Source organism: Equus przewalskii, chromosome 5 (assembly GCF_037783145.1).
Source record: "Equus przewalskii isolate Varuska chromosome 5, EquPr2, whole genome shotgun sequence".
Taxonomy (NCBI): Eukaryota; Metazoa; Chordata; class Mammalia; order Perissodactyla; family Equidae; genus Equus; species Equus przewalskii.
The window spans coordinates 26,525,237-26,538,723 of NC_091835.1; the positions used below are offsets into that span (position 1 = coordinate 26,525,237).

The 13,487-nt window shown below is 45.9% G+C and overlaps 1 protein-coding gene across 10 annotated transcripts in view; it reads left to right on the forward strand.

Annotated features, from left to right (window-relative positions):
* Positions 1 to 13,487, forward strand: part of PPP1R7 (protein phosphatase 1 regulatory subunit 7) — a 31,710-nt gene that overhangs the window by 11,254 nt on the left and 6,969 nt on the right. For 5 of the 10 annotated variants that reach the window (XM_070620282.1, XM_070620288.1, XM_070620281.1 and 2 more), the window contains 3 exons: positions 308 to 424; positions 1,339 to 1,443; positions 5,147 to 5,233. In XM_070620282.1, coding sequence (XP_070476383.1) covers positions 308 to 424; positions 1,339 to 1,443; positions 5,147 to 5,233 — 309 coding nt within the window. Of the gene's footprint in view, positions 1 to 307; positions 425 to 1,338; positions 1,444 to 5,146; positions 5,234 to 5,705; positions 6,927 to 7,030; positions 7,289 to 13,487 lie in introns of those variants that run through there. The other 5 variants (XM_008527199.2, XM_070620286.1, XM_070620284.1 and 2 more) reach the window with 2 other exon arrangements.

Sequence of the window (13,487 nt, forward strand, 5' to 3'; positions counted from 1 at the left end):
ACTTGAGAAGTCCACTCGTCTCTGGGTCTTCAAACTGTGTTCCCTTGAACTTCAGAGCTCTGTGAAAAGTTGGCTTTGGGAGTGAGCCAAAGAGACAAGGCCTTGGACCCTCTACCTTTTCTGTTTTTTCCTTACTGTACTTTTAAGTGAGATTTCATTGGAAAAATTTTCAGAGCGGAAAAGTAACTTGCCCGACATCTCAGGGCTGAAATCCAGGTAGCTTTGTCTCCTTGCCCAGTCACCTTTCCTTTCCCTGCTGTAGCTGCTTGGCCACACAGTGCTAACTGCTGCTCTGTCCTTTTCACAGGCAATTGAAAATATCGACACATTAACCAATCTGGAAAGTTTGTTTTTGGGGAAAAACAAGATCACTAAACTTCAGAACCTGGATGCACTTACCAACCTGACAGTCCTCAGCATGCAGGTATCAGCCCGCCTGCACTTCCCATCCTGCTGAGTCCAGCTGCGGCCAGAGCTGCTAAACCCACTGTGGTTTTTATCTTTCACCGTGTCCGTGACCAGTACTTCTTTTCACCATCAGTCAGCAAAAAATGAGCCATCAAAACGTTAGATTTCACACACTTAAACATACATACACATGTCAAACTAAAATTTCGTTCGTTCAAGGTCGTGTTCCTTTTCCTAATAAAAGTCCTAGGTGGTTTTTTGCCAGAGCAGCTTCTTCAGAAGGTTGAGCCTGTTCTAAGTTCTCCCGAAGCGTCTGGCTCGATGGTGGGAGCAGTTCCTTCCGTGTCTGTACAGGGAGCAGAGCCCCTGTGTCTGGGATTGGGAAGCACCTGAGGATGCCGGGGCTTATGTCATCTTTTTTGTCAGAAGCAAATTAGTGGAATCAGACCCTCCAGGGGAAATGTGAGAGGGTGTTCTGGGGACAGGGCCTGGGTGTGGCAGGTCCCACAAAACCACTCATGCCTTCTGTAAAGTAGATATTCTGCAGATGTCTTTAAAAAAGAGGGCATTATATTTTAATTTGAGTTAAATATATACTGGAAGAAATGAGAATTTACTTTAAAGTATTCAGTGATTTTGACCTCTTTTAATTACTGTAAATTAATTGAGCTAGACCTTCCCCAAGTACATCTAAAAAAGAGTGAGTTCTTTGCATAAAAGCCTTCAAGTCTCACGCATGAATTTTAGCCCAGTACAACAGACTCAAAATGTTGATCTTCTTTTTCTCTCTACACAAGTCCCATTCTGGCATGCTTTAAATGGAGTGTCCTATTGTTAGGACTCTACAAGATAAGAAACCTCATTTCCTAAAAGCCATTTATTTCCCACCCTCTACGCTGTTCTGACAGCTCTTGGCTCTCCTTCTTGTAGAGCAACCGGCTGACCAAGATCGAGGGTCTGCAGAACCTGGTGAATCTGCGAGAGCTGTACCTCAGCCACAATGGCATTGAAGTCATCGAGGGCCTGGAGAACAATGTAAGACCTCTGTAGTCTGTCCATCTGTCTGGGGTGGTGTGGGCGCTGGGCACTGGGCAGCAGGCAGCTGGCTGACCAGCACATACCGGCCTCCGGGGCTGGTCTTAAGTAGACTCATTGCCTCTAGAGGTTTATCGTAGAGACTTTCCAATCCTGAAAACTAAGTGATCCCTCCTCAAGCTGGGAAATGCATGACATGCATGCAGTTGTCGCTGTCCCCTTGAGCAAGCACTGAGCTGCCGCTTTATGCTATGGTCAGGTCGGTGTGTACTCTCTGTGCAGGTATTGAGAGGGGCCCCTCCTTGGACAGTGTTCACTGAACGGCCACCAGCAGCACTGTAGGCATTTGGGAAGATTCAAACAAACCCCACCTGCTCCTAGACACCCCTGTGCAGCACAAGGCCAGCAGGCATCAGCAGCTGGCCCTTTCTCCCACTTCCCGGCCAGCAGCTGCCTCAGCCCCACTTCCCAGCCCGCAGGGGCCACCGACGCTTGTCTGGCTGTCCTGAATGAGTAACATGCTCCCCTGCTCTTCGGGCTCCTGCACATTCCTTCCACCTCCTCCTTCCTGCTTTTCACCAGCCCTAGCAGGACCAGGGCACCCTGCTCTCACTCAGCACAGGACAGCCTTAGGTGTGCTGAGCCCCAGGCTGCCACTGAGGCCCCTGCCCTCCTCAGCTGCCTACAGGTGAACCTGCTTTTCCTCAGTGCAGTATTCATCACAAATAAGATATTTTTTCTCATTCCATTTTGCTGGGGTTATTTTTTTCTGTTTTATTTACTTGATGGCAAATGTAAGCAAATTGGGCACTTCTATTACTGTAAACACAGAGTTTCAATCTTTGTAGAGACTCTTTCGGCCTTTGTGCCTCAGCTCCTGGGCACCATTAGTGATGTTTGGACAGGAGAAGCACATTTTGAATTTCATTTCACCAACATCTGCATAAAATTTTGGACAAGTTAGAATTCACCTGTGATAAATTTAGTCACCTTCCTCTGCCTCAAAGTCAAATCGAGGGTTTACAAAACCAGCGTATAAACTAGGGGCTCACACAGGCAGTGCAGAATGGCAGGTCGAGGCACAGTTCTGAAAGGTGGGACTGTACAGAGGCCATGGGACCAGAGCTGGGCAGGTATGCACACAGGACGCTCAACAGAGAACAGTGGGTCCCCTGCTCCCCAGCCTCCCTGTGCAAAGGCCCTGCAGTCAGCACTGAGTATCCACCCATGAGAGGGGGGTGTCTGCAACATGGTCCAAATGAGCAGCAAGTCCCCAGGCAAATGGGAAAGAAGTGAGAATTTAGAATTTTCCCGATAGGAGTGCTGTGCTGCCAGAGGGCTGGGTTGAACACCAGATCATTCTTGGCCCTCTGAAACAAAACAGGAAAACGGCAGCTGCGGCTTTAAAGGTGATGCTGTTACTGTAGTGTTTGTCATGCAACAGACAGCCTTTCCTCTGGGATCTTTATTCAACTAGAGATCAAATATTCACCTATACTTTTTTCTAAGTTTTATCTCTTAATTTATCTGGAATTTATTTTTGCGGTGGGAGGTAAGGAAGTAAATGCAGTGTTTTCCCACATGACAAATCCAGTGTCCTGACACCACAAAGGAGCCCTGTCCCTGACACCGCAGTGTCCCCCTGCCCTGGGGTTTGCTCCCCATGTGCTGGCTCTTCCCGGGCGTCTGGCAGCGCTCCTGTGGCAGCCCCTCACTGGGGTGATGGCTGTGTTTTGGGTGTCGGAATCCCTGGGGTGCTTACTGTCCCCATCCTGTTCCACGCTTTTTTTTTAAGTAATTCTTACTGATTTGCTTTTGAATGAGCTTTCAAAATGTAGTCCAGCTCCCCAGAAAACGGGGAGACGCTGCTGAGCGTGTGACCGAATCCCTGTGCTCAGAGGTTCAAGACCGTCCTGGTGGCCAGATGCCCTAGTGCTGAGCCTTTGTGCTGGGACTGCATGAAGATCAATCCTGCTGTGAGTGTCAGACCCCTTTAGCTTTGCCCATTTCTGCGCTTGCACACCGGATGACACCAAGCACCGCAGAACGGGAGTCAGGAGCTGGACAGAGCTGTGGTCATGGACCCGGCCTGTCCCTGCCCACTGCCCACCGTGCGTCCTTGGGCTGCCCAGAGGCTCCTCTTCGGCAGAGTTCTGCTGAGTCTCTGTTTTCTCTGAAACCCCTGACCTCCTGCAGACAGGACCCTCCTGGCACACTGCAGGCACTCGGCAGTCTGAGCAGACGTGGTGGGCCCAACAGAGGCCGATTGAAGGAGCTCCTCGTCTGCATGCCCACGCCCAGCTCGCGCAGGACATGGGGCAGTCCTGTGTGGCTTCCTGAACAGTGACCCGGCCAGTGCTCATGGCTATGGGATGCTGGGTGTGAGGCGATGGGGACTGGGCCTTCAGGGAGTCAGAGCCCAGGGCCAGGGCGCTTCTGAATCAGCAGAGCTGCTCGCTGCGTGCTTTTCTGTGTGTTTGTGGTTTTTGTTTTATTTTACTGAGATATTTTTTAACTTTCCCTTAAACCTTGGGAGGGTTTGGAATCAGAATCCCAGGAATGCAGCAGGAAATGTAAGGAGAGAACCTCGATCAGAAATCAGAGAGGAAGGAAATGAACCTTTATCAGGGCTTTCAGCCAACTTCTAAGTGCAGCCCTTTGATTTCAGAAAAACTTACCAGTTGGTTTGATTAAACATACTTCAGCAGGCAATGCTAGCTTTAACAGACTGCATTTTCTCCACAATTTTACTCCTCTGTTACATCTTAAAACTCTGTGGACTTTGAAAAGGTGTTACTCAGGCTTAGCCGATGTGTATTGGGAAGTTAGTATCTGCTGGGCATTTTTAGAACAGAGGATCAGGGCGCATAAGCCAAACACGCAGTGTTGTCTCTGCATGAAAGCACGCTGCTCACCCCTCAGCGGGCACCCAGTGTGCCCCAGGCACTGTCCTCAGGAGGGCCGAGTGCCTCTGTGCGCTCCTCCATCAGCTCTCGGTTCCAGGTCGGCACCAGAGCTGCTCTCCCTCAGCGCCCAGGCTTTCCTCTCTGCCCCTTCCTCTTGGTGGCCTCTTCCTAGAAGGGCCTCCTCCAGGAGTGCAGGCTTGGGACTGACAGCACCAACCTGCCACCTCCACTTGTCCCTGGCAGTTTCTTACTTACTCCACCCAAGCCCCAGTTTCCTCATCCATAAATGAGGAAAGAAATACTGTTTTAAGGATTACTTGGTATTGTACATTTCCTTGAGATCAGCACTAAGTAAACATTGCTACGATTGTCACCCCTTCTCAAAGCCCATCTCGGATGCCCCAGGCAGCCCCTCAGCCCCCCAGAGCCCCAGGCCTCCCTCTGCTTTGAGGCACATGTTACTCTGCTTTTCTCAGAACCTGGCATCTCACTTGGGTCCTTGTGCACTGGGATCTGGGACCAGGGCTTGGAGTCTTCCAGAATCAGGTTCAAATCCCAGTGATGATGAGATGAGGTGGTTGTGAGGATTCTGTCCGTAAACAAAACCAGAGTCTGTCCAGGGTGGGCTACAGGAAGTGGGCAGGTGTCACTGTCCCTGTTAGATGCTCCTGTTCTATGAGGGCAGAGAGGGTGGCTCACCCCGCAGCTCTGAGCTCAGCACCTGACACTGTGTGTGTGGTCACACAATCACTGTTGAACTGAGGTAATCCTGGAAAAATTTTATTTCCTTATTTTAGAACAAACTCACGATGTTGGACGTTGCATCAAATAGAATCAAAAAGATTGAAAACATCAGCCATCTAACAGAGCTACAGGAATTCTGGGTAAGTTTACGCACTGGATTGATGACACTTCAACTAACCTGATCCTGCAGAGTCAAATGTCATGTGCATGAATGCAAGGGGCTCCGGCCCTGTGAGCCTTGGGACAGAATGGAATTGGGGTGGGCACTACTGTAGGAGTTTGGTGTGCTGTTATTCTTGGCCTTGCAGCATCGGCGTTACTGGGCAGCCTGTTAAAAACACAGCATCTCGGGCCCCACTGTGCCCAGATGCAGACCGAATCAAAGTCAGCATTTTAACAAGATCCTGGGTGATTGTGGTACGCGTGAAAGGGTGATAAGCCTGATCTGTACGTGGCGAGGCCCCAGAATTGCCATCTGACTGCAGGTTTCCAAACCCAGCCCAGGGGCCAGTGCATTCAGTGCAGATATGTTGCACCACCACAGAAGGAAGTGTGGGTGGGTGTCCACAGTCAGTCATCCTGGAATTGGCCTTGTGTTTGTCTCATGGGCAGGGGTGTCGTTTTCGGGAGGAGTACTGCAGAGCCAGCAGGAGGAGAACCAGCGTGTAAGAAGTCTTAAGACTCCTCTAAAGGGGTTGCACAGTGATCACTGAGTCGAGGTCCTCAGTGTCAGAATCCCTTAGGGCATTCTCATGAGGGTGCTGCCTGTCCCCGAGCTCGTGGCCCCTGCAGGGATCATTGCACACGCTTCACCCTGTGACGCTGTGAAGTGAACGTTGTCCCCAATGCATTCACTCTGATCCAAGATTTGTGCTGAGTTAGGCGTGATTCTTCTTCATCTAGTTATGCTGCTGACCCTGCCTACGTCCCGGGTGTTTTCCTTTCCTCATCTTAAAAGAACATCCAAGTTTCCCTAGAACACAGGTGGCCTGCTGTGAAAATGTTCCTTGTCCTTTATTAATAGCACTAGGTCTTGGGTAGTATCAGGATGTGGTGCCAGAGCCTGTCTGGGAAGACCAGAACCGGAATTCAAAAATTGGTAAAGGTGTCCTCGGCTGGGGGAGACAACAAGCCACCATGTGCCCAGTGCGTCTAGTGTGCAGCCCACCCCTGAAGGAGGATGTGGTGGGTGGTAGGCTGGTTGGGTTGGAGCAAAGGGATTTGACTCTGAAGAGGCCAGGGAACCAGACAGAAGAACCAGACGACAAGAATAAGGAGTCCAGAGACAGAGGACCTGGCTGACAGGAAAGGGGCGCCTGGCAGAAAATTTAGGAAGAAAGTTTGGGAAACCAGCTGGTAATTAAGCAGTGTTTCTGAAATGTGTGATTCCTTCTGCATGCCCTGCCTAGGGACAGAGCATGGGACATGGGGTGCTGAGACCACAGGTGGGGGCCACCTGGGCACCCCGGCTATCAAGGAGGCAGGCAGGCTGGCAGTCACTGGAGGCTGGATCACACCCAACCCTGTAACACACAAAGGAATCCTGTTTCTTAGACCTCCAGACAAAGAGAGTAAAAAGAAGCAGAGTTTCCATGGTGCTTTACAGCATCCAGACCACTTTCCCTTTGGATCTGATGATCACAACAACCCTGTGAAGCAGGTGGTTGTACCCCATTTCACAGCTGAGGAATTGTGCTCCAGGAGGGGAATTGCACACTAGAAATTCTCAAACTCTGTTATCTGCTCATATCACGTGTGAGATATACTTAGCTACTACCTAGTCTCTAAGGGAGAAATGAGACACCAGTCTTAATAAATTTTTAATGACCCAAATTCTTTGTTTATTGATTTTCTGTCTATTTGTTCTACCAATTACTGAGAGAAGGATGTTGAAATCTCCCAACCATAATTGTGGATTTGTCTCTTTCTCCTTTCAGGTCCGTCAGTTTTGGGGTCTTGTATTTTGAAGGTTTTTATTAGGTGCGGATACATTTACGATTGCAGTATCTTCTTGATAAATTGTCCCTTTGTCATATGAAATGTCCCTCTTTATCTTTGTCATGAAGTCTACCTGTCTGTTATTAACACAGCCACTCCATCTGTCTCATGATTACTTTTATCGTGGGTATCTTTCTCCATCCATTTACTCTTAACCTGTGTCTGTATAATAATTAAAAAGTATTTCCTATCGACAATACATAGGTTTTGCCTTTTTAGTCCAGTCCGACAACCTCTGTCTTTTAGGAGGAGTGTTTGCTCTGCTTACATTTAATGTAATTTCATTTAATTGCATTTTGTGTCATGGTTGGGTTTAAGTCAGCCAACATGCTGTTTGTTTTTTATTTGTCCCATCTATGTTTTTTGTTCCTTTTTCTCTTTTCTCTGGTTTCTTTTTGGATTGAGAAAAAAAAATTTTTTTGGTATTTTATTTTATCTCCATTATTGACGTGTTTGCTTATACATACTCTGTTGTACTTTTTTAGCAATTACCCTACAAATTAAAAAATGTATTTTTAATTTATCACAACCTTCCTTCAAATAATATTACACCACTTCACGTATAACGTAAGACCCTTACAGGAGTATACTTCTATTCCTCTCTCCATCAGCTAATGTTATCATATGTTTTACTTTTAAATATGTTATAAACCCCATGATACACTGTTATATCAGTTATCTTTTAAAGAAATTTAGAAACAAGAAAACCCACTTATTTTACCATTTCTGGCATTCTTTATTCTTTTGTGTAGTTTCCATTTGGTATGTCCCTTCCACCTGAAGAATTTTAACATATTTTGTTCTGCAGCCTGCTATAAACCAATTCTTTCAGCTTTGATTTGTCTGAAAATATCTCTTTATTTTGCCTTCATTTTTGAAGGATAATATTACAGATATACAATTCTAGTTTGACAGTTTCTTGGGGACTTTTTTAAAAGCACTTTTAAAATATTCCGTTGTGTTCTGCTTTGCATCACCTCTGGGGAGAAGTCCTCAGTCGTTCTTATCTTTGTTCCTTGTGTGTGCGTGTCTTTCCCTCTCACTGCTTTTTATCACTGTTATTTTTTGCAACTTGAATATGATGTGCTAGTGCTTAGGTTCATTGAGCCTTTTAGATCTGTGAATTTATAGTTTTCATCAAATGTGGAAAACTTTTGAAAATTACTTCCTCAAAACTTTTTTCCACTCTTCCTTGCCCCAGTTTCTTTCTGAAACTCCAATTATACATATGTTGTCCATTGGTTGGTTGGTAGATTGTTGAGGCTCTGACCACCCGCCCCCGACTTGTGTGCTTCCATTTGTATGATTTCTATTCCTGAACCTCCAAGATCATGATGTTTTCTTGTATGATATACATCTGCTGTTAAGCTCATGTAATGAATTTTTTTATTTCAGATGTTGTATTTTTCAACCCTAAAAGAACATTTGGGGTTTTCTTTGGTAGGTTCTATTTCTCTCTTCACTCTGTTCACATTTCCTTAAATCTTTCCTTCTTCACACGGTTCGTATTGTTTTATTGGATGCTCGGCATTGTGGTGTTAAATTGTTGAGTGTCTGGATTTTTGTTGCTTTCCTTTAAATTGTATAGTTGTGCATCACTTAATGATGGGGACTCATTCTGAGAAATGTGTTTTTAGGCAATTTGTCATTGTGCAAACATCAGAGAGTGTATTTACGCAAACCTAGATGGTAGAATCTACTACACACCTAGGCTATGTGATACTAATCTTGTGGGACCACTGTCATATATGCAGTCCATCGTTGACCGAAACATCATCATGCAGTGCGTGACTGTGTTGAACTTGTTGTGTGGCAGACATAAGTAAGTGCTTGATCCCTTTGAAGCTTGTTTTAAGCTTTGTTAGTGTGAGTCTGAGAAGCCTGTCCTCTAAGGCTGGGCTGCAACCCTTCTTGGGTCTGTAGTGAGCATCCTGGGGATTTAACAAGGTCTGGCGCTCTGGTTCACAAGATCACAGACGCGTCCCTTCCCTGCATGAGCTGTGGTCATTGTTCAGCTCGTAGCTCCCTGGCATTTGTTCTTTGACCAGTCTTGTAGGGTTTCACTCTGCCGTTCACAGCTTAGTTTTCAGTCCGAGATTCAAGGGGACACCCAAGGATTTCTGGAGCTTTTTCTTTTTCCTACGTAGCTCATTCCTCTCCAAAAATTCCAGCTGCCTCTGCCTCCCCAGACTACATTCACCACCTCAACTCAGTGTGGCCACCAGGCTCTGCTTGGGTTCCCCCCCGGGGTGGTCCAGAAGATATCTCCAGGCAGAAGGCCAAGAGGAGCATGGAGCTCAGCTCATTTGTGTCTCTTCTCTCAGGAATCACTGTCCTGTGTAGCCTATTGTCCACAGTATGCAAACAGTTGTTTCATATATGTTTGTCCTGTTTTCTGGTTGTTTATGACAAAACAAGCAGTCCATCACCAGTTACTCCATCATGGCTTGAAGTGGAAGGCCTATTTATTTAGTTTTATTTTTGTGTCTCTGTCACCCCTATAGACTGTAAGCCTCCTGAGGGCAGAGGCATGCCCTCACCCAGCCCCTAGAGTAGTACCTGGCACGTACTTGGTTGAGTGAGAGGCAGGAACATGGGGAAGGATGGTTGGTCAGTTGGGTGGAGGTCAGCTGTAGATAACGCTGAGAAGTGTGCTTGCACAAATATATCAGATGAAGGTTGATGTCCTTATGTTAAAAATGGCCCATGCAAAGACACCATTGGAAAACTGGGGGTGGAGCATGAACAGACGAGTCACAGAGGAAGAGGTAACAGTTGCTTGTAAATACATAAAACATTTCTCTCTCTTAATTTCTTAAAATACACTAAAACAATGAGGTGCAGTATTCCAGCTGTGAGGCTGACAGAGCCTTTTGTGGAATGCAGTGGCAGCCATCTGTGATGCACCAGGCACTCCCCTGACTGCTGGCAGGACTCTGGTGACACAGGTGTCTGTGGGGCATTCAGAGCCTCGATATTTTCACGTCTCAGGTCCTAACAAAATGATGAGAAATTCAGACAAAGATTTATGTACAAAAATATATAAATATCAGGATTCATTTTTGTACAATGGAAATAGCTTTGTTGTATTTTCTCGTGATAAAACTCTGTCTGCTCATTGTAAAAAGGAAAAAGATCAGATTACAAAAAAGACAGACAAACCTATGTCTTTTCCTTGGTTTTCTGTCTTTTGTGTCAGTTTAGAAAAGGTTGTAAACCCAAAGCTGATAAAAACATTTACCTGATTTTCTCCCAGAAATTTATGGATTTTTTTTGTTTTGTTTGTTTGTTTTTTTTGGTGAGAAAGATTGGCCCTGAGCTAACATTTGTTGCCAATCTTCCTCTTTTTTTTTTTTTCTCCCCAAAGCCCCAGTATCTAGTTGTATATCCTAATTGTGTGTCCTTCCAGTTCTTCTGTGTGGGACGCTGCCACAGCATGGCTTGATGAGCAGTGTGTGGGTCCATGCCCAGGCCCCTAACCAGCAAATCCTGGGCCTCCAAAGCAGAGTGCATGAACTTAACCACTCTGCTACCAAGCTGGCCCCTAGAACTTTATGTTTTTATTTTTCATAAATAGATCTTTTCTCCAACTTAGGGAAAAATAAATTATGATATACTCATATGATGAAATTTTATGCCACCATAAAATGAGGCCTTCAAATGATATTTGTAAAGGAAATTTAATTACAGAAAAGTCCTCATGACAGAGTATTAATGAAAAAAAGGAAGATGCAAAGTATTTTTGATGAGATCCAGTTGTTCTTAAATTCAGTGCATGTGGATGCACACCTGCACAGAAAACAAGACTAGAAGGAAATATGCAGAAACAAGAAGCCCTCATCTCTGAATTGTAAAAGTGTAGTTGATTTTTCTTTCTCTTTACACTCTTTGGTTCTTCTAAATTTGCTAAAATGAGCACGTATTTCTTTCATAATTTAAAAAAGTTTAGAAATGTATATTCTGAAAGAACAACAGGTAAAACTTACATGCAGTATTAACCCTGTTGAAATATATACGCTTGCGAAAAAGGCTGGAAGAAAATATAACAAAATAGTAACAGTGGTTTTCCTTATGTGGCAGGATTGTGCATGATTTGTACTTTTTATCCTATATTTTGCTATTAATTATACCAGTTTTTGGCAATGAACATTTTTATCAGGGGAAAGAAATGGAAAAGGCAGGTGTATTTTTGCGCGTTTTTGCATGAAGGCTCAGCTGAGACTGGGGAAGGCTGGAAGCTCCTAAAGAATGCAGCGTGGCTCCTGGGAACCCTGGTGGCCCGCAGACACCCGGGCCCTGGCATAGCCATCACGCTGCGCTCCCAGCGGGCTGCTGACGTGGGCTGTGGCAGTGGCAGCAGGGTTGGAAAGAAGGGAATTAGTTCAAGAGAAACATCAAAGGAGGATCAGCAGAAATCCGTGATCAACGGAGGGAGAGGTGACGGTCACAGCTGAGTTTCCAGCAGGGAGACCGTGAAGTCAAGTGCCACCGGCCAGATGGCTCCACAGGAAGAAGGCAGCAGCCAAGCTGGGGAGCTGTCTTGATAGCTTCCTCTTCACCCATGTTACAGCTCACGAAAATCAGCATGGACAAATTCCAAATAAGGAGTATTTAGTATCATACTGCCCAGAATAAATAAATATATATATGCGTATATACAGTGTAAACAAGAACATATGTATATTTCCTTAGTTTTCACAGAGAATCACCAGAAGGCAGTATGAATGGTTATCTGTGGGGCGTGAGGGGTTTAGATGGGCAGAGGGATAGAATGAGACTTCTCAGAATATACCTTTTTGCGTAGTTTCCGCTTTTGAAAATACTTTACACATTAAGAAAAAAATTTAACCTACAATTGAAAATGAACTGTGAAACATTGACCCTAACAGTATTTCAAATTGGTACAAAAACCACACAAAGGAAAGAAGAATTTTAAATGACTTTGAAAACAGTACTCTGACTGGATGGCCTTTGTGAGAGATATTCTAAGGACAAAAATAACTCCAAAAATGTCTTGAACTTCACTCAGTAGTTTTATTAGTGCTAATGTTGGTATTGTAAATTTGAAACTATTTCAAATGTCTTACAGGGTAAATGAATATACTAATGTGAATAGGATCCTACCTAACATTCCATGTACAAGAAAATAGATACGAATATAAAATCAAAGAGGTTAAGAAAAAGCCTGTAATGTTCAATTTGGATTTGGAGCCAGTTTTAGGCATGAAGGAGTAACGGCCATCAGTGTCACATCCCAATGTAAACTGCCATGCAACTGATAGAGTGTGTGCAGCAGCTGTTTTCAGGCTGTGGGCCTTGAGAGAAGGGAAACATGGGAGGTGAGCCACCTTCACCCTGCCTCTCTGCCAAGGGGCACTTTCCACAGAGCGGGGCCTGGCCCAGAGGGCAGGGGCAGCAGAGATTGGAGTTTCCAGCAAGGAGGTTGCCACACAGAGATGAGCCCTCGGAATCAGCCCTCGGAAGGATAACCTGCACATGTGTGGAGCAAGACTCAGCAAGGCCTGGCAGAGGACAGCTGCGGGGATGCACACCAGAGGCAGATTCCAGAAGCCAGACAGTGCTCGGAGACGCTCGCATTCCGACCTGCCAGAGTGGAGGGGCTGTGCCAAACCCCAGGTGTTCCATCGGTGCCCCGGCACAGCCTCGCGTCAGGAGCAGAGAAAGTATTCTCCCTAAGCCTGTGACCAAGCCTCCGCAGGACCAGGCAGCTCTGCCAGAACACTTTTTAAAGGAAGACAGCAAAACTCAGCCTCTCAACGATGCAGTGTCCACAGTATCCAGTAATAGAACATTGCTAGGTGTGCAAGGAAGCAGGAAAACGTGACCTCTAACAAGGAGAAAAAGCTCATAGAAACTGTGGTCGACAGTTGCTAATGTGGCCCCCACCAGCTGGGGTCACGCCCGTGTGTAAGCCCCTCCCCAGGAGTGTGCATTGGCCTTATTGACGCATTTCCAACCAACAGAATCAGCAGAAGTGATGGGATTTCACCTCCATGATGGGGTTATGAAGACTGGCTTCTGTCTCAGGGGCTCTCTTGCTCTCTCTCTCATCCCTAGGTTTATATGAAGTAACAGACTCCTCCTTTCACACCAGCAACGTACAAGATACACATCCCCTTTGTTGAAATGTCATACAGATTTTCAAAAATAAGTGATTTTGACATTCTACCAGTTGTGTATCAAATGTATCGTGAGAATTCTCCCACACCTCTGTTTTGTTTAAAATGTTATTGAGGGGGCTGACCTGGTGGTGCAGTGGTTAAGTTCATGCAGTCCACTTCGGCGGCCCAGCGTTCACAGGTTCGGATCCTGGGTGCGGACCTACATGCTGCTCCTCAAGCCATGCTGTGGTGGCATCCCACATACTAAGTGGCG